The 22,212-nt window shown below is 38.1% G+C and overlaps 1 protein-coding gene across 3 annotated transcripts in view; it reads right to left on the bottom strand.

Moving 5' to 3' along the window:
* The window catches only part of AOPEP (aminopeptidase O (putative)), a 194,441-nt gene extending 172,583 nt beyond the window's left edge, over positions 1-21,858 (bottom strand). For all 3 annotated transcript variants that reach the window (XM_031054131.1, XM_005154922.2, XM_031054132.1), the window contains exons 1-2: positions 21,816-21,858; positions 8,330-9,296 (exon numbers count right to left, since the gene is read on the bottom strand). In XM_031054131.1, the coding sequence (XP_030909991.1) occupies positions 8,330-9,135 (806 nt within the window). In that variant the 5' untranslated portion in view covers positions 9,136-9,296; positions 21,816-21,858. The remainder of the gene's footprint in view (positions 1-8,329; positions 9,297-21,815) is intronic.
* Between the last annotated feature and the right edge of the window lie 354 nt (positions 21,859-22,212).

The following is a 22,212-nucleotide window of genomic DNA, read 5'->3' as shown; positions in this document are numbered from 1 at the left end:
ACCATCTATCCAATATCTGGCCCAACCTGAGAACCTGCTTGTGTGTGTATATATATATATGTGTGTGTAGATATATATGTGTGTATATATATATGTATGAGACAAGAGTGATGGTATATTGAAAAATGGGTGATCTGAGCATGAAGTGAATAGTATAGAATAAGGGGTGGGTTCAGCAGTAGCAGTCATTTTTCTTCTACTTAGTAGCTGGTGCAGTGCTTTGTTTTTGACTTTCAGCCTGGGAACAGCGCTGATAACGCCGATGTTTTTAGTTGTTGCTAAGTATCTGACCAAGGACAGTGCTATGTTGGGGGGGTGTGGTGAATTTAGTGGGTTGGTGGGTGGTGAGGTGTTGTATTCTCTTCCCTTGTTATTTCCTTTATCATTATTATTATTGGTGGTAGCAGTAGTGATTTGTGTTATACCTTGGCTCCTAAACTGTTCTTATCTCAACCCATGGCAGTTGCATTCTTACAATTCTCCTTCCCATTCCTGCAGGAGCAGGGGGAAGAAAAAGGGGTGGGAGTGAGAGAGCGACTGCATGATTTATGGCTGACTGGGTTTAAACCATGACACATATGTATGGCTTTGTTCAGTTAAGGTTCAACTTGTCAGTTTGCTTCAGCTAACAGTCAATAAAATGAGTCCTCTCCTATCAATGAGGACCATAAATTAGTAGGCAAAAGTCATGAAGCATCCCTTTAGAAACACAGGCATCCAGCTGTTGAAAGCATCAGAGTAACAGAGATTACAGGGCAAGTCGGTGGAATCGCTCCTTTCACAGTCATATTTAGTACTTTCAAATTGGAGAATCATTTGAAAAGGGCACGGTTAGTTATTGACTGTTGTTTTATTCAAAAGAAAAAACAAAAACAAGAATACTTGCTCTGTTGGAATCTGGTGATAGTCACTGGCACCTTGCAGCTGTGTAACTTGATGAGGCAGGAAAAAAAATGTCTGTGTGATTCAAATGCCAGGAAATCCTGCTGCTTTAAAGAAATGGCACTGTAATTTAGAGTAAGAAAATTTGCCAACAGCAGCAGTTCTACAGGGAGTGGCCTTGTAGTTGCAGGAGATTGCCATCTCACATCCTACAGAGACAGCCCTTGAAGAAATAGGGAATGTACTTTTTCACACACAGGAAAGGGATAGTTCCTGAGCTGGCATTTTCCTTGTGAAAGCTTTAAACAGGAAGTAGCCAAAACAGATTGACATGGCTGAGCCTTAGGACATAATTCAGGTGTTTGATGGCAGGTATCTCAGAGAAGACCTGCAGATTCCTGTTCAGAGAACAGAGTACCAACATTTTTTATTAGCTTTAAGGTGATAGCTTAATTTGTTATTGTAATTTCTATGCTTACATGGGAGAGAGAGATCTGCCAAGAGCTGGTTTGAACTAGTTTTGTTATGAAAATATATGAAATACTGATGACTTAGGATTGCATGAATCAAATCTGCTTCAGAATAACTGACCTTGGATATTACTGAACAACAGATTTGTGGTTGCCTGTTTTTCCAGTGCAACAAGTAATTAGACAAATCATCTTGAGTTCTCTCTGCTTATCTTGCTTTTGCTGTATTCAGTTTCCTAATCTCTTCCAATTTTTGGTGGCAAAGATTATAGCTGGCATAAACAACACATAAATGGATGATCTGAAGATTACAAAACTATTAAAATAGAAAGAAGAAACATGGAGAGGATAGGAAAAAGGAAAGGATCTGTGAAGTTTCTTGCTGGCAGGGATAAATCAGAAAAATGGCGAATTTTGTATCCATTAACAAGGGTAGTCTAAAAGTAATTATCTGTCATTGCTATTCTTTGATTGGTTACGCAATATTTCTTCTTTTTCTCGGTCAGGTGCAAAATCTCATCTGTATCAGGGTTATGTTTCCCATCCTCTTAACATGCTAGAATTGCTTGACATAGAACAAAGAAAACCATCAACTGCACTGGGTGTCCAAAAGTAACACTGCACTATTACCAATGTCGTACAAAGAAATTACTACTGTAAATAAAGTATAAAAAAATAGCAAAGTAAAACATGATTTCTCGGGGGAAGTAAATCTGTGGAGGTATTTATTAGGGTGAGAATAGATTAATAATTCCAGTGAAAGAAAGGTGCTGTGGTTTAAGCCCAGCTGGTAACTCAGAACCACACAGCCGCTCGCTCACTCCTCCCACTTATTCCTCCTCCTGCTCCCAGAGGGATGGGGAGAAGAATCAAAAGAATGTAACTCCCACAGGTTGAGATAAGAACAATCCAGTAACTAAGCTATAACACAAACCACTACTGCTACCACCTGAAGCAGGAATAACCCAGACTGTTTTCCCCAGCAAATTTTTAATGTGCACCACAGGAACTTTATCCCCTTATACAGTCTGTAAAAGTTCTTACTGGGCTGGGCCAGCTCTGTTGGCAGATCCTCTGGTGTTCACCAACCAGGTGGCTTTTGGTACATGTGTATCCCAGTGTTTGAAAGTCCAACCATCCATTGCTCTCAGTGTAGTTTTTAACAGCCCATCGTACCGTTCAATTTTCCCAGAGGCTGGTGCATGGTAGGGGATGTGACAGACCCACTCAATGCATGCTCCTTTGGCCCAAGACCAGGATAGTGTTCCGGTCAGTGGCATGGGGTACAGCTCGTGTTTCCAGCCATCTGGTAGTTGCTTCCATCACAGTAAGCACATGGTGCTTGCCTTGGCGGGTTTGTGTGAGTGTGATGTAGTCAATCTGCCAGTCTTCCCCATATTTGTACTTCAGCCATCATCCTCCATATCAGAGAGGCTTTAACCATTTAGCTTGTTTAATTGTAGCGCATGTCTCACACTCATGAATAAACTGGGCAATAGTGTCCATTGTTAATTCCACCCTTCAATCACGAACCCATCTGTATGTTGCATCTCTGCCCTGATGGCCTGAAGTGTCATGGGCCCACCGGGCCAAAAGTAATTCACCTTTATGTTGCCAATCTAAGTCCATCTGAGCCACTTCAATCTTAGCAGCTTTATCCACTTGTTGGTTATTGTGGTGCTCCTCAGTGGCCTGACTCTTGGGTACATGGGCATCTACATGGCACACCTTCCCCACCAGGTTCTGCACCCAGGCAGCAATATCTTGCCACAGGGCAGCAGCCCAGATGGGTTTACCTCTGCGTTGCCCATTGCTCTGTTTCCATTGCTGCGCTTCTATTGCTGCAACCACCCCCACAGGGCATTTGCCACCATCCATGAGTCAGTATAGAGAAAAGTACTGGCCACTTTTCTTGTTCAGCAATGTCCAGGGCCAGCTGGATGGCTTTCACCTCAGCAAACTGACTCAATTCACCCTCTCCTTCAGCAGTTTCAGCAACTTGTCGCTGAGGACTCCATACAGCTGCCTTCCATCTCCGATGCTTTCCCACAGTATGGCAGGACCCATCAGTAAACAAGGCATACTGCTGTTCACTTTCTGACAGTTTATTATATGGTGGTGCCTCTTTGGCACGCATCACCTCCTTCTCTGGTGACATTCCAAAATCTTTGCCCTCTGGCCAGTCCATTATGACTTCCAGAATGCCTGGATGACTGGGATTTCCTATCCAAGCTCGTTGTGTAATTAGTGCAGCCCATTTACTCCATGCAGCATCAGTTGCATGATGGGTAGAGAAGACCCTGCCTTTGAACATGCAGCCCAGCACGGGCAGCCGGGGTGCCAGGAGGAGCCAATCACCTTCAGTGCCAATCACCTCCAAAGCAGCTCGAACCTCTTCACATGCTGCCAGTATCTCTTTCTCCATTGGGGTATAGCTGGCCTCAGATCCTCTGTATCCCTGACTCCAAAAGCAGAGGGGCTGACCTCGAGTCTCCCCTGCAGCTTTCTGCCAGAGGGTCCAGGTAGGACTATTATCCCCAGCTGCAGTGTACAGTACATTTTTCACATCTGGCCCTGTCCGGACCGGTCCAAGGGCCACTGCATGAACTATCTCGCGTTTAATTTGCTCAAAGGCTTGTTGTTGCTCAGTACCCCATTTAAAATCATTCTTCTTCTGGGTCACGTGATAGAGAGGACTTACAAACAAACTGTAATTTGGGATGTGCGTTCTCCGGACCCCCACAGCACCCAAGAAAACTTGTGTTTCTTTCATATTAGTTGGTGGAGACATTGCTGTTATCTTGTTGATCACATCTGTGGGGATCTGTCTACATCCATCATGCCATTTTATTCCCCAAAATTGAATCTCCTGTGCAGGTCCCATGACCTTACTTCATTTTATCTCAAAACCAGCTTTCAGCAGGATATGGATTATTTTCCTCCCTTTATTAAAGACTTCTTCCACTGTATCACCCCACACGATAATGTCATCAATGTATTGCAGGTGTTCTGGAGCTTGCCCCTGTTCCAGTGCAGTCTAGATCAGTCCATGGCAGATGGTAGGGCTGTTTCCACCCCTGGGGCAGTCGGTTCCAAGTGAACTGAACACTCCTCCAAGTAAAAGCAAACTGTGGCCTGCACTCTGCTGCCAAATGAATTGATAAAAATGCACTGGCAATATCAGTCATGGCATACCACTTGGCTGCCTTTGACTCCAGTTCTTACTGAAGTTCTAGCATGTCTGGTACGGCAGCGCTCAAAGGTGGTGTGACTTCATTCAGGCCACGATTGTCTACTGTTAGTCTCCACTCTTCGTTAGACAAGCTCACAAACACAAATGCTGATTTGACTCTTCATTACCCATCACTGGCTCTTCAGTATTCTCTGCTTTCACCCCCTTTTTTATTTGAAAATTAAAACACTTAGACTTATTGTTCATATGGATAACAGTATTTTCATAACACTATTTCATTCTCAGCCTCCTCTGATCAAGCGTGGTCCTCTCATTGGCACATTCTAGTGAAGTGTCTTGCCTTTTGTGTTCCTTCTTCCTGAAGGAGTATCATCAACCTAGCTCCCTGTACTGCAGTATGCAGTGTGTCTGTGAGCGCCTAGCACTTCCTTCTTCTGTCCTGTACCATAGGCATGTACTTCACTTCCATCCACCTACATTGTCCTGTCAGGCCATGAAACCTGCTGTAACTCTGAAAAAGTATTAAGTTCCCTAAAAACACCCTCATTTCTCACAGTCTTCCTTTTTTGTCAGGACAACCAATTCAGATGAGCTATTTTTATTTTTTTAGAAGTATTTGTTCATTGCCATCCACATTTCCAGAAATACCAAATCAGTTCATTTTCTACTCAAAGTCTGCCTACTTTTTTTTTATTTTTTACTTTACTTCTCCATTTTATTCCTGATACCATTTGTTCTTTGTTAGAAATCACTGTATCAAACATTACTAATCCATCAAAATTCAGACTGCTTCATTAATTACTCAAATATAAATATTCATAAGTATACATATTCATCATAGGGAGTGAAATCACAGAAAATAACAGGAGAGAATTTCCCACAGTTGATGGTAGCCATTTAGGATTTAGTCTGTGATTTGCCTCGATCCTGGAGCACCTTATTCTCCCAAACCTTGCCCATGAAGAACAAGCTCTTTATTTCCTTCCTGCATTTCCAGATTCCAAGAGCACATAATGATGCTAACTCATGCCACTGAAAAATGAAGAATTACTTTCATCACATATTTTCTGTTTTGCAGTTTGAAAGTGACTCATTTTTCCAATCTGCACCCTGGAGAAATCTGCTTTGAAAACATCAAATATATTATGAAAAGTGAAAGGATGCCTGAGACTCCATCAGTGAAACAGATACCTTCCAAATTAAATGCAGAAACATATTCCAAATAACTCCTGTAACACATTCCCTTCCCATGCCTACTTATTTTCAGTTATATTAGCTCCCTCATATGCCTTATCACCTAGCTGTACACATATGTCATCATAACCGGTGGTGAAGGGAACCAGCATCCAAATTTAGAGAAGTCAAAAGCATCTCTTTCAGCAAATGTACTTTGGTAAGCTTCTTCCTCATTCCTTTTAGCTCTCCCTCCTTCCCTCTTTTCATTAGTGCAAAATAGCTCTGTAGTTGAGTCTATAATGTTAATAAATTTTGGAGACAGACAATACAAAACCAAAGCATTATGCTGAACTTTGAGGGTAATCAGAAAGGGTGCAGACTAAGTAGGAAGAAACTATTTGATCTAGCCTGGGAACCAGTACAGTTACCATCTTTTTTTTCAGGTCTACTGCAAACATGTTTGAAAATTCCCAGGTATGTGAGTATGATTAGAGAATAAACTAGAGAATATTAAGAATGCTTCAAGCAAAAGTAATTTTGCTAAAATTACCTTCTTAGTTTGAAATCCCAGTGCTGTATAGTGCTAGTAAACAGCTGAAAAACTTTAAAACAGATCTGATCTTTGTTCATGATAAATATATTACAAACATTACAATCAACACTCTTTTTTATTTTAATAATTCTGTTATTGAGTACTGTTAGAAGTTACCTGCCAGTTTTAAGAACTGATATAGTCCTTCCAGCTTCCGGAGGCACACAAGAAAAAGTGGGTATGTTTACACATATATGTGTATTTACATGTGCATAGCCACATACATGCATATCATCTATTCTTCCATTTTATCCCCTTTTTATTATTTGGCCATAAAGGCCATATAAAGAATGTTATTACAAAACCCATGTTCTACAGTTAAGAAAACCTTTCCTCTTGATCATTAATATATTTTCTAGTATCAAAAGCCCAAACAAGGAAATACGGAAATTCCATGTGTTCAGTTCCAGAGAAAGCAGAACTGTGTGTTGTTATACCAACATCAGGTTTGCATACACGTATTTCAACTTGACTAAACTCATCCCACACAGCACTGTTGTAACCTTTCTCTTTTTTTTATGTGTACTATAATACATCATTGTTTAAAACAAATAAATTGGAAGTCTTTATAAAATAGTTCATAGGTTAAATTTCAAAACATTGTATTAATGTTAACTTAGAAGAAACATATTGGAAGTGGCCATACAATGTTTGTACTTCATTATTCACTTTGGGTTTAGAATCATACAGACTCCACTGGGAAAGGATTTGACATTTGCCTAAAAAAGTATCATGTGCATAAATTGGAAAAATCTAAATAATTCCCCTATAAGACTATAATTTAATAGTACTTCCTCCATACATTATAAATTGACTTTATTTTTAGAAAGGGAAGCAAAAACATGACAGCATTTTGCACAGTGAGCTTTCCCACTGTATTTATGGGTTCATCACATACAGAATTTTATTTTAAAATATAGCAAGAAAAGAGTCTAATGACTGTGATATAAAAACTTATTTTCTCACAGGCAGTTTCTGGAATACTCTACAAAAGACTAAAAATAAACCAGATTGAGATGATTCACTAACATCAGACTTCCTGACCCACACGAAGTCATCTTTTCCTACTTCATTATTCATTTATGAAATTCCATGTGCTTGTGTACAACTGTACATTCCTGGTTTTAATGACACTCACAGTTTAGTAGGAGAATAACCTAACTATCAGTTACACAATTAAAAGGCCTCATTTCACTGGATGCCAGTGAAAACATTCTTAATTTCTTTTAGCGTAACTGAAATTAAAGGTAATCATGTATCTGTAGTTTGAAGATGAAAAGTACTCAATTAGACCAATTTCTTCCTCATCTCCCAACTCTGTTTCTGTTTTTCAGACATCACAAGAAACTAGCAGCCATTCAAATCCAGCTTTGAACATAACAGTAAAAAATTACAGTTGTAGAAGTGTAGGCTGTTTTATAGGACTTCCCCCTGTGAAGAGGTTCTTAAAGATACAGCACTGTACAAATGCTAGATAAACTGAAAATTCTTCCTGCAGTTTCAGTTTGCAGTTCGTTTGCTATCATCAATATACTTCACATGATAAAGATTTTAGAAGTTGATTATGAGAGACTAACAGAAAAAGACTGCATTTCTAAACTTATTACAATATTGATAAAAGACTAGTTGTGAAGCAATTCTATTAAATATTATGTATACTGACCTTTATGTTATATGATCAGTTGTGTGTGCTAGTACAAAGTATTAAAGTAAAAATAACCTGTCATGCATACCTTCTCTTCCTTATTACCTGCACACACTTACTCTAATATATAATTATTTACTCCTGCTCAAAATGAGTAAATGCAAATCACTTAGACAAGCCTGAGGTCTGCAAGTCTGTTAGGGTTTCTTGAGCAGAGTATGTTCTACAGCAACAGGATTCAAAACAAGAAAATGAAAACAGTAGAAGAGGATGCTCATCATCTTCACAGCTGCTCAGCATTACATGATTCAACATTCTTGCACCTATGTTTAAAACCATTGTGTGCAAGCTTTCAGTTAATGGTTACATACCTGCCACTCTGGTCTGTAGTCCATGTAACAGATCTTCCCTCTGGTTTGGTTTTGTACCATATTCTTATTGCATGAGGAAAGTCTGTTGGAGTCTGAACTCCTAATTTTCTTATCTCCAAGCTCCAAGTGCCAGTAGTAAACAGAAGCTCTCCACAGCCAGGTGCCCGGCTGCAGCGAGTAAAATAGTGTAGCTGTTCCTTCCAGCGATCTGCAGGTAAAGTCACAAGCTCATGTACAATCTGGTTCCTGAGATTTTCCAGCTCCTTCGAAACATCTGTTAGCTTGGCAGACTTTGTGAATTTTTCAATGTCTGACACAGTAGCAACATCTACCTCCTCAACCTTCAGCACGGATAAATCACAGCAGTCCAGTACCAGCAGAAAATCCTTGTTCCCATGATTCTGTATGTCACAGATGTCCTTTGAACTAGAAATCCCAGAAGCCTGTGCCTCGTTGCTATGGTTACCATTTTTATGAGAAGTGTCTTCTTCACCTTTACCACAGACAGCAAAATCATTATATTCCTGTTTAGGTGAACAGGCACTCACAGTTGTCACAGGCGTGTAGCAGGGTTCACATGACTTCACTTTATAGGTTTCATCAAACTGTGACTGGCAGCATTCTTTGCCACTACTGCTGGTTTTCAGGTACTGGCTCCCAGTCTCAAAGAATAAAACTATGATGCCTTCGATAACTTTACTTTTAAAATCCACATCCAAGTCCAATACATAATGCCTTACAAGCATGTAATTTGTGTTGGCCATTAAGGGCAAATCATCCTTCATGGGGTCCAGCTGTGACTCCATTTTCTAGTCTACTGGGAAACACTTTTACAAAGACTTAGACATTGTTTACGTACAATGTCTCCATAAAGAGCTAGGATATTCAGCCTCCCAGGTTTAAAAAGAGTTTTGATTAATATTACAGTATTGAAATGAATTGCAGTTCCTCCACTTCTCACATTCTACTAAAAAAATAAAAATAAAAAATCATCAGATAATTGTTTCACAACCTTTTCAGAAACGCACTTTTAGATAGTAACTAGAAGTTTAACTTCTATTAATAAATTTAATTATAAACTAATTAATAAAAATACAAATAAATATAAAGAAGTAAAAAATAAAACTTATTAATAACCTAACAGTTATTTAAAGGTTGCTTTTATTCAAAACAGTACAGTGAAAGGATGACTTTGTCTCCAAAGGGTGAAATCAAGGTAGTTGCTTCAGGATTTGTTGTCAAAACCACTGGATTTATTTTTCAGAGAAAATCCCAAGTGAAAGTATTTCTAGACAGCTTTTAAAAACTGAAGGAAACAATGTTTACTACAAGCCTCCTGTTGACTCTCTTCAACCACAGTAATCTTTTTGAACAGATACATGGTTATGCAACATCTAATTTAATTTATTACTACACTGTTTAATGGTTGCCATATTTATTTCAAGTGCATTACCTCAAAAGATAGGGATCATTTCTCTACTGCAATTCTAAGCAACAAGAGTAAGCCTAAATCATCTCAAATATCTTAAAGTTTTAAAGCAATAATTTAATATATACAATGCACAGTTTAATATACTTTCCACATTACAAATGCTCTCTTATCAGCCCTTCCAGTAAATTACAAGAAAATGAGCCAATTTACTATGAGTGTGTTCCAAATATTCCTTTGAGATTGCTCATGAAGATTTTTCAAATTTATAATTAAATACTTAAGGTATATAATGACATTTTCATAGCTGGAAACTCATTAACACTTGAGGTAACAGCATCTTACAGAAAACAGAAGTCTTCCTACTGGAAAATATCTAGATACCTATAAAAGCAAGTAAATAGTTTAACTTTTATTTAACACATTTACTTAACATTAAGACACAGGGCAGATTAAAACGTGACAAATAGTGCCATACAAGTAAACTCAATCCAAATAAAAAACCCTCCACAATTAACTGAAGCATCATCAAAAAAATAAATTCTATAAATACAAATCCCCTTCAGAACTATCATACCAAACATGAAATGCATGAGATTTTTAGAGACAATTGAAAACAAAGGCCAATAAGGCTAAAAACCACACAGAGTGGACAGTCATTTTCTACAGATGAAATCTGTCTAGTGGTGATGACACATCTGATCGTGTTTACAAACAGAGAAACAGACAAGAGGATCACACTGAATTTTAATTCGGTTGTAACACTGTCTGTTTAATCTTCTCTCAAATCACTCAAACTTTAGACATCTCAGTAGGTAGCCTCTCTATCTCCAAGCACTGGTAAGTGAATTTTAATGGCTGTTTTCAGATGTGGGAGCTTCTGAACCTCTGAGGAACTTTTCAGTGGAATAAATACTTTTAAGGAGTCTTAAGGAGATCACCAGAACTGTAAAACAAATGCTATTCTATTCTGATGACATTGGAGACTCAAGCAAATATCTTTGTATTCTTGTACTTTATTTTGACAACTTCATTATTTACAGCAAAAAGCTGTGTCTTCTGTGCAAAGCACACTTCTGTTACAAATGATTACTTTGATTTCTTGACTAAAGCCTTACATTGGAAGTTTCCTCCTGTGATGTGATGTCTCAAGTAATTCGAGACAATCCTCTTTAGAGCTCTTCTAAACTTTCAAATTAAAATAGAGACTAAAGACAGCATGCTGTGTATATAAACATTTAGCTGTACAAAATAATGCCAGGTATTAGAAGAGCACTCCTGCTACCTCACTGTCTAGGGTTCCACAACAATTACAAGGCATGGGACTCTCAACTCTTACCTGCTCCTATTCATATTTGCCCAAATTAACAGTGCACACTTACCTAGTTTGCTGAATTTAAAATATTTAGAAGTCCACAATATGACTCTAAATATTTGCACTACACAAAATACACCCCCAATCCTCATTAAAAGCAATAACTGTCACACAAATGGAGGGAGCCATTTAAAATGTGTCCTGTATATGTGAACTAGAATTTTGGTAGGTTACCTTCAGTCATACCAAAATGTATTTTCATCAGCCAACTCTAGCTTCTACCATATTTGGCCTTTATTACCCATGTCATCCAAACTCTAGAGATTTCTTACAAATATTGTCAAAGTATATAGTTTTCTTGTTGGTTGGTCGATTTTTGTGTCTCCACTATTGCACACACACCTCATATATCTGACAGATTAATCATATTGTCTGGAAAAGTCCTCAGTGGAAGATTCTCGTTCTTTCTCTTGAAGTAAGCCATCTCAAGGGGTATAAAACATTCTTTTAGTGTTTTATAAACACCTGTGCAGAAAGGAATTGTTCAGTTTCACTAGTCAGCATGATCCAGTTTTTAATAATATGCAATTACATATTCTTTCCTTAAACATTTTTCCCCCTCTAAGCTTCACTAAATTCATGGTTCCTAAAGTTTTGGGTACAGAGGACCTAGCTATACTTTGGAAGCCCTGATTTGCTTCCTACCCCTTCCACCTCTCCAGTCACTCCACACAGCAGTTCAGAATAGGCAGATTATTAAAATAAAGTTTAAATTGTGCTCTGAGATGAAATAGGTCATTTTGCCCATAATAAATTAACAGCACTTACACAGCCTGGTCATTCAACAGATCCAGAGGGGCAGCAGAGCCCCTGTGAGAAAGGCAATAAATACTTCAATTGCTAAAGCTAGAAGTGGTGTTTCTTTGCAACCTCAGCAAATCTTAGTGTTTGTTCTATTAAACCTGAGCCAATATTGCTACAGTTACAAAACAATTATCTGAATGTTTCCCAATTTTTTATTTGCACCCTGTATTTCTCTTTCCGTAATATGTTGTACTTAACCGCAATTGAATTTCAACTTAGTGATTTAAACTCATTTTTAAAAATCACTTACATACTGAATTACAAAGTGCTTGCACCCTCTCCAGATTGAGGTCATCCTATCACTCCACTACTGCTAGCGTAACACACATGAGGATGTGTATTCAAAACAAAACTAAGCTAATCTTAGCCTGGGATGCCACAATATGAAATGCATCTTTTTTCCTCAGATTTCTGCGCAGCCTTCCTTTGTATGAAGCTACACAACTGCAGGGGACAAATGAAGAGGCAGGAACAGGCAGATGGGAAGAGAACATGACTGCCCTTCAGGAGACAGTTCAGACTGGGATGGATTTAGACCAGACATGGGGCCATATTCAAATTTAACAAAAATTGAGCAAAACCTGGACAGACTCAACTACATTTAAGTATGATGAAATAAATTTTAAATTATCTCAGAGTTAAAAATTAAATCACTGGTGAATGTTGAAGATGGTTTTGAGAATTTGGTTGGTGGGGTTTTAAATTAATAACAAATAAATTAAAAATTAAATTCAAAGGCAAATTAAAGTTAATATAGGACACTAAGTCCTTCCAGAGGCAAAGCAAAAAGTCTACTATTTCTTCATTATTTAACAGCTCAGTCGTTTAGTAAGAAAAATCAATCAGATTATTTTAACAACTTTTAACAAGCTTCTACTGCATGATTTTTTTTTCTGCTAAATAGTCATAAGCTAAGTGCCTAACAATTCATTCAGTTTACCTCAATCCTCTGGAAAGAAATTGAGCTGATATTAATTCTATTGAAAAACTTATTTCATTGACACGACAGGCCTAGCAGAGAGCCACTAACATGACTGGAAGACTGAAGCACACAAATATGAGAGGCTGACGGCACAGGGTCTGGTCAGTCTTGGGATGAGATAGCTAGGAATGATTACCTGCTACACGCCAGTAACCAAACGGGTGTATACAGAACATGCAGCCAGACTCTTCTTAGAGGGGCACAGAGAAAAGACAAGCAAAATAATTTTAAGCTGTCTTGCAGATACAACTGCACTCTATATTATACTGCATCCCACAGAGCTGACTTTTCTAAGCATACATATTCATATTCTGCAGAGCTGCTCTTCTTGTTGTTGTTGAACTGAAACATTACATGAAAAGGTTAGGAGCAAATGAAGAACAGAAATACACCATTTTAAAGATGAGTATACCAAAATATACTCCCATGAAACAGTGTTTTTTACATCTTCACTAGAAGTCTAGGATGTAGCTAAAATGATAAGGGAACAAAGTATTACTCTTCTGCTCCAGGGTCAAGTTAAATAGAAATCTGCAAGATAGATTATATGGTTAGCAGCTGTCAGACTACATCACTGTATCTAAAGTTGCTGGTTCATTTTCCACATAGAATTTAGTTTTAGTACTGCTCTAGTATTAGGGAGATCTTCCACACAGTATTCAGAGTGTGTGGAATACTTAAAAATGTAATTGTCTGTAATACTGAAGATGCCAAAGCAATATTGGCTGCATTCATTGGGTTTTTTTGAAAGAAAATTCTTATCTTTTTACAGGCATCTTAAGCCATCTTCTGCAAACTATGAGATATATTTTCAGAAGGTATTACAGATCTACACAGATATTATCTAGTGCTTTTAATGGAGATTAGGCTACTAAATGTCTTCTTAGGAAGAGAGGGATGAGAAAAGCAGAGAGATGACCAAAAACCCAGATGCATAGTAAAGTCGAATTATTTAGTCACATCAATGACTCTAAAAAAACCCTCTGAAGTATGATTACAAAAACTAAAATAGTATAGAAAAGACCAAGACAAAATGGTCTTTAAAACTTACATTAATTGTTACTTCAGTAATAATTTAAGAAAAGTCCAAGGACAAAAATTATTCAAGCAACACTAATATATCTTACAAAAAAAAATAAATAATTCCATACATAATTCTAGCAATGGAAGAGAAGAAGCATTGTGCTTGTTTCAGAGAGGGAATACAAAATAAAATCTCTAATGTGAGCAGGAAAGAGCTTTACCAAAAGTTAACAATAATTTTTAAATAATTTTCAGATCATTAAATGTCTGTATTTGAATCCTGGAACCTCAATTCACCATGGGAACTCTTTACTTGTAATCTTTTGACTATAACACACTATGGTAAGAAAAAAAATATGGCATGTTAGATAAAATATGATAAAATATGGCTTTCTTTCTCTTTCGTTTAAACCAGCTTAAACAACAATGATAATCTTCTGTCACAGAGCTTCATGTAACTAAACCAAAACGACTTTAAGGTAAGATTAGCTAGGTTTTCCAGCACATCCACAATATATTTATACAAAACATTAAAAATTATATATAGCACCACATTCATAGTGTGTTTTTATTCTTTGCAGATATTATTTACCCTAACTGAAAGGGTTTTCATAATTATATTCCAGAGGACTTAGTGTGCCCTCTTGTGTGTGGGTAATGTTATACCACTATGCTTTGTAACTCGGATACATACACAATAAAATTCTCTCTAAAATTATATTGGAAGTCATTATAAAATACAAACAACACACACATCCTTTTTACAACCTCAGACTCACATCAGACCAAAATTTATAGAAGTACAATCAGTGCTATCACATTGTATTTTTCCAGTTTTTAGAGCAAATATTAACGGAGCTACAAAATAGTTGCTTTATTGAAAGAAATCTAATGGTAAAATGCTTTTTTTTTCTTTTTTGAAAGCACATGACATTGACAATACAGAAAAACAGTATAGGGCTACTTAGAATTTAGAACAATCTAGTGGAAATAATCTAAGACATGTTTGCACTAGTTACCTAATTAAGAGCTAGAAAGATGATTTAAATGTTTCATTTGGGCCCAAAACCATGTCACATAAAAATTAACTTGAGATGAGACAAACAGATGCATTGCATTCAACAGCACTGCTGATTTTACAACATTAAAATACACAGATAAATGTCTGTGTTTCAGACAAGACAGGTATCTACTTTTCCTTCAGGCTGTGCTTGGCTTATGAAATATTGGATCACTGAGAGAATGTCTCAGTTTTATCAAAAAAGAAAAGACAGGAATGAAAGGAATGAGCTGTTTATTTGGTCACTTACATAGACAGCCTTTTTAGTGTCATGAAAAAAAGTAAAAGATCAAGACTGTTAATCACTATGCCCAACCTCTGTACCAATGAAACAGACGAAATAAGAATCACATTAAAGCAAACTAAAAATCAAGTGAAAAAAAAACATAAAAAGACAAGCTAAAATTTATAAAAGAACAATGCACTTCACCTAAAGAGGATAAAAATTACTGCATAATGTAATACCAGAGATTAAAGGTCTGGGGTTTTGGTTTGGGGGTTTTGTTTGGTTTGGTTGTTTTTTGTTTGTTGGTTTGGTTTTTGTTGTGGGGTTTTTTTTGGGGGGGGGGGGAGGGTTTTCTTGTTGTTGGTTTGGATTCTTTGTTTGTGTTTGTTTGGTTTTGTAATTTCTTAAGAGGATCATTGGGAAAACCCATAACAGGACAAAAAGATACACATGCATATATATTTTGTATTTACTTAAATGCTAGGCACCTGTCTCTTTGCTTTCAATCAGTGCTGTTACTTCAACAATGTTGTAAAAAACATGCTGATATTTTGTATGAAGTTTAGCACCTACACATAAACTGTCTGTCATTGGTCCAACATGGCTAAATCAGTGGGAAACAGACAGAAGTGTGTGAGCACTCACAGAAGCAAAATGTGTTAATGACAGGTACAAGAGACAAATTAGAAAAAAAAAAAAAGAAAAAAGTGTAGTTGTGAAACAAACAAACATGCTTATAAACCCCATGCTCTCTTCTTTATTTGAATTGTGATGTCTTTTCATAACTATGTGGTAATTTGGGGAGTTTAACTCAACAGGCTGTAAATAATGATTTTATTTACCATTGCGTTTGACTAAATGCTACTTGTGTCTTTTCTTCAATCAAGTCTTCCCCTAAATATGTACAAAATTAATATAATTATCCCAACAATGTGCTTTTTATTGCAAGTACTGAGGTAAACCTTATCAAAACCCTAACTGAAATCAACAGCAGCTGCAATGCTATGCAAATTTGCAAGTCAAGCCTAGGTATACAAAAGCAGGATTCTTCCACACGTTTTTCTGACTAGTTGAATACAGACTCAGATGAACTGTAACAAACTTGACTCTCAAAGAGCGTATGATTATGGAACTAATAATTCAGGCTAGCACTTGTCATTCAATATTTTCCTCACTTTCACTGGGAGAGGAGTTGGAGTATGAAAGATATAAAGAGAAATGGGGCTTTTGCTTTAAACAAAAGGAACTGCCAATGCTAACTACACAGAAACTGAAAGCTTAGCTATGTATTCGTATCTCAAGTATTTTTTGAACACTGATGTAAAGGATATTGTGTTGTTACTAAAGTGGTTTAAATACCTCTGAAGTGTTTTCCAGACAATCAAAAGCCACTGGTTTGTATTCTGCCACACTGTCCTGGGTTTAAACCACGACACACACAAATCTCAAAACATGCAGATATCATTTGGTTTATTTTGTGGATCAGCTACCTAATACACCCTTATACCTGAACTTCCATTCATTCTGTATTTCCTTTCATTCAGGTTAAGAGAATAACCTGTAATTATGGTATTCACATAATACAAGAAACATACCAGCTCAACTGCTGTAGCAGTATCTTTGCTGTACACCTTGGAAACTCTATGTATCTAAGCTTTGTATATGCAAATACTACATCTTTTACTACTGCTTCCTGAATATGCTGTTCTGAGACAGCATCCCTTGGATGACAAATTTCTCACTAATCTTACACACATTATAGAGAAAATACTAAAGCCATTATTTCTAACTTTTTTTTAGATTCTTCTCTTACAAAACATAGAATCATAGAATGATTTTGGTTGGAAAGGACTTTAAAATCATCCAGTTCCAACCCCCTGCCATGGGCAGGGACACCTCCCACCAGACCAGTTTGCTCAAGGCCCCATCCAGCCTGGCCTTGAACATTGCCAGGGATGGGGCATTCCAGCTTCTCTGGGTGAAGAATTTCCTCCTTGTCTTTGCAATATTTTCTTCCAATTTCTTTCCATTATCTTCTGCAATATTTTTTTCCACATTTTGTCCACCATATGAGTATCTGATGGGTCGGGGTTTTTTGGGGTTTGTTTTGCTGTTTTGTTTTTTTGTTTAATTAATGTCTTTCACCTTTAGAAAAGGAGGTTTGTATCTGGATTCTAAGCATGAAAACAAATAAGTAACTGTAATGCTACCACATATTCTCAATGATCATTTTACAAACAGTTTTGTGTCATACTTCTACACAAAAAGATGTAACTGATTACTAGTGCATTTTAAAAGTACAACCTCACATTCAATGCACCTTCCTTACCACATGCACTTCGTAAGCCATAAAAATATAAGGCAAGCTAATTGTTTGGTTGTATGTTTGAATATTTTACAAGATAGACCTTTGCAAAAGAATAAACAATAATAGCAGATGGTAGCCAACATTAATAGAGTCACTCTTGATCATCTATGCATAACAGAGTTGCACAAAAGCCACACAGAATGGGAAATAGAGAAGTGATCCTTCAGGGAATTGTATTTGTATAACATTGCTTTTCCACTTGATACAGAAAGCTTTGGTTTGAATTAGAATCATATGCCTCTGAAAACAACCTGAGAAAAGAGCTTCCAGGCACAATAAAACACAGTTGTGAAATAGACAAGATTAGAAAATAAACTTCCTAAAAACATCTAAAGGGGAAAAAAGTGTTTTTTTGTGGTAAGAAATACATAGTAATGTACAGTTTTGGCTGTTACAAATAAAAGGAAAATTAGGACAAACAAAGAATTTGGAAACATAATCCCATCCTACATGGGAAAGTAGAGAAGAAAAAAAAAAAACAGGCATCTGAACTGCCCTGGGAATATACTCATTACAAATAGTAAATTAGGGAAGTGAGGATAACTATTACACAAACTAGTCTAGTCAAACCTGTATACAGGTTCTTAAAAAATAGAATGATCAATTATGATGCTTGATAAAGAGGTTCCTTTATTCCAGTAAGCTGTTATTTTCAGCTCCTAATAACCATCTATGCCTGCCGAATTCCACTCTAACATCAGTAATCCACATGAGAAAATCAGAAAATCATGTGAATCTTCTGGGAAGTCCAGCACAGGCACTACAAGGTGGAAGCAAACGAAAGGCTTCCAAACTTCTAAAAAATACCCCAAATCCTCGAAAAACAGAGAGGATGTCTGGTCATAAGAGATCACTCCATAGCACAGTGGCACAAGCTAGAAATGTACTATCCAGAATGCACTGAATCATCTACTCCCTTTCAAGCACACACTTTATTTCATTGCACTCCTGCTAGATCAGCCAGTGGCAGATTGTCTTACATTGTTAATGCACGACAGTGAGAGGCATGCACAAAATGTAGTCGCCCAAGACATGTCTTCCTGGCAAAATGCAGAATTATGCCAAACATGCTCTTTCATAAGCCTACACAAAATACCTCTTATTTCAGAGCACAACTGTAGGTGTTTCTTTTCACGAATTTCCAGACTCTCAGGAAACAAAACTGAATGCAAGGGCTGTATGAGGGAAGATCAAGAGTATTTATCTCCAACCAAACCAGGCAGTCACAACTCTGTATTCAATATCTGCCAAGCACTGGAAAAATTCCAACTTAAAGCTGCTTCAAAAAGTTTAATATATGAACTGGTTAATGCCTTAAAAAAACATACCAGTACTTTTTATTATGCAAAATCAGAGTTGCACAAACTTATCCACGCACACTGACACAAGTAGCAGGCATTAATTCAAAAACAGAGGCCATTTCTGTCGTAGCTCTTCTGTTTTTCAGATGGTACACAACCTCACTCTCTCAAATAAAAGCCAATTAAAGTAATTAAATGGAAATTTACACAAATTGAGCTTCCTAGAAAACTGAGGACTGGCAGACAAACCTTACCAATTCACGCTAGGTCTTTTTGAAGATATTTTTCCAGGCTGCCAGTTCTGCCCCCTTTGAACACTGGTCAAGAGAGACAGATATCCCAATTCACAGTGACTCCAGCCCACAGCCTGGCACATTGGTAATCTGCACAGCCAAACTGGTAATTTAGGCTAATATTCTGGGCTGCAAACAAGGATCTCTGAAGAACAGACACCAACTCGTTTGTATTAGGTACTCACTATATTCTTTACAAGTGTAAAGTGTTTCATCAACACAGACATTCCCTCTATGCCACTGGTCAAAATCCTGATACTGCACATTTAAACAACACCAGCTTTTTATCCCCACGCATAAGGCAGTGCAAAATAAAGCCATGTCTGATATCTCTCCAGCTAAGCATTTTGCTTCGTCTGTACATAAAAGCTAACTCAATTGCTTTCAACATGCAGGTGTCAGAATTATAACCTACAATGCTCTCCATTAAGCATTTAGTGAAATTAGAAAATGAAAGGAAAAAGAAAAAAAAAAAGAAGTAATTTGGACAAACACTCTTTTATTAAGAGGCTTATATCTAATTCCCTTTAAACTGCTTTCCAAATCCACTTCTATAAATTTTTAATACATTGCAGGACACTAAGATCTTACAAAAGAAGTCAGTTTTGAACATCAGCACCAACAGTAATTTTATGCTTTAAATATCAAATAATATGTGTACATAATTGTCAGTAATTGCAAATTAAATTTTATTCCACACACTTAACACAAATAGCTAAGCAATCTTAAGCCTTTTCAAGGCAGGAATAAGTTCTTCTATAAACAAAAGCAAGCCTTAAAAACATTATCAGGAACATTCGCTACTGTTAAACTACTGTAAACCAACCCATACAGAAGAGCTTACAAACCTCACTCCCCATCACAAGAAAACCAGCCTACATCATAATGAGGTTCTGATGCGAAAATTAATTCAATTAGTAATATCTCTTGACAAAACAATTTGTGCCTCTCTTTTAAGTCTGGAGCTATAGAAACAATGAGCAGAATGGACAACCTTCTTTACCAACTACAAATTAACAGCAGTGGAATTTGCTTCCCATGGGCTGAAATTACAAATGAAGTATTAAAGTCCTTCTTTCTTTCAACTGAAATAAGGAAAATATCAAGTCTCTTGCTGTCCAGAAAATACCCATACCCAAAGGAAAACACGCAATTAACTAAAGACTGAGATAGATGGATAACTTCCTATTAGTAAATGAGATAGGAGGAGCATGATTGTCATATTCCCCATAAACTCTCTTTATTCCATTGGTGGTTCTTTGTATTACCATAGTGACTAAATACCTCAAATTGTTAAAACAGAGACCAAATATATGCAGCTAAATGTTTTACAAGTCCCTGCTCAAAAATCTACAATTACCATGCTCACAGAAAACCCATTTGTGTAAGGATGGACTTTTTTGATTTATTTTATACTATCATTTCAAGGTGTACATGGTCCTGGGCAACCTATTATAGCAAACCCTGCCTGAGCTGAGACACTGGACTAGATGATTTTCATTGGTCCCCCTTCAACCTCAGTGATCCTGTGGAGATGCTGAACAGCATTAAAGAGGTGCACAAATACTCTGAATTTTATTTCCACTCAAAATACTCAAGGAAGGGGTATATGTGTCTGATTTTCAGGAGGTGAAGCGTGCAAGTGATTAGATATTCATACACAGTAAATGTCCAAATCAAATCTGTGCTGAAATAGAATGACTATTTTTAACTCAGTGCAGCTGTCATTTAAAAATACCACCTACAATGTGAAAGAACTATCTCCTTGAGGCTGGAATCAGAAAAAGTCTTCTCTTTCCAATGTTGACATTGGCAAGCCATTTCAGTCATTCAACTCGACCTCTGCCAAACTAAGCATTATCCTGAGTAAAGAACCTAAGACACAACTAAGCTGAAACCCTCCAACGAATTACAAAATGCCAGTTACTAAGATATGAGTTTCACTTATGTGCTTCCACGCGTTAAAGACGCCAGTGAGAGTAAAAGCTTGTTAATCAGCTTTGACACGCTTGAATGGAATTACGTTTAAAGTTATTTCACGAAATTACACTTAGAGCTAAAATCCTAAAAGAAAGGCACTGATTCAAGCTCCTTAAGCAGTGTGGAAAAAAAAAAGACAGGTAATGCTGGCTGCACACCCAGCATCCTGATCACTGCACTGCGAACAGCTCCCCAGCTGCAACGGTTCAGTTCATACTTCCAGAAACGAGAGGACTGGCGAGGCATGGCAAAGCATCCCATCGCTTGGGGGGGTGGGGAGGGGGAGGAAGAGAAGGGGAGGGTGTGCATGAAATGCTGCGGGACGAGGGATGCCAGCGCTCCCGGCAGAGCGCGGGTCGACCCCTTCGGGGACACCGGGCTTCCCCCCACGCCTCCCTCCCCCGGCGCGGGGCACCGTGCGTCGGCCACGCTGGAGGCACAGGCCGGAGAGGGTGACAGGGAAGAAATGATACAGCGGCAGCCTCCGCCGTGCCGGACGCGGGCCACACAGTAGGTGTGAAGGGGGTGAGAGAATAGAGGAGGGCTCACCGAGACGAACGGTCACTACCAACCCCCTCCCGTTCCAGCCCCGCCGGCCGTGACCAGCCGCCAGCCCCCAACCACCACAACCGCGGCTGTACCTACCAGACACCCCTCACCGCAATCTAGCCGGCCACGGCGCCGTTTGATGACCTCATCGGTCCGGCCCCGCGCCTGCTCGCCTCTTTCCCCATCAGTGTGCGGCGCGCTGTTGGCGTCCCTGACGACGCGACGATGTCGGTATTGGTGCCCGGTTCCGCCGGCGGTCAGGCCCTGAGGGCAGCGCTTACGGCCAGATAACGGTTGTCAGCGGCAGACCTGGCCTCATAATGCGAGCTGAAGGTTGAAATACCGGCTTCCAGGTGATACCGAATTAATGTATTTCAGTGTATATGGAGGCTTAGTCACGGGTAAGGCTACAGGGAGTGTCGAGATAAGGAAGGCTTGAAACAAAAGGACCGGATGCCGTCTTTCAGATCAATATAGGCCTTCTTCCTGTTGC

Source organism: Melopsittacus undulatus, chromosome Z, assembly GCF_012275295.1.
Source record: "Melopsittacus undulatus isolate bMelUnd1 chromosome Z, bMelUnd1.mat.Z, whole genome shotgun sequence".
In the NCBI taxonomy this organism is placed as follows: Eukaryota; Metazoa; Chordata; class Aves; order Psittaciformes; family Psittaculidae; genus Melopsittacus; species Melopsittacus undulatus.
This window is presented reverse-complemented; position numbering and strand designations above follow the sequence as displayed.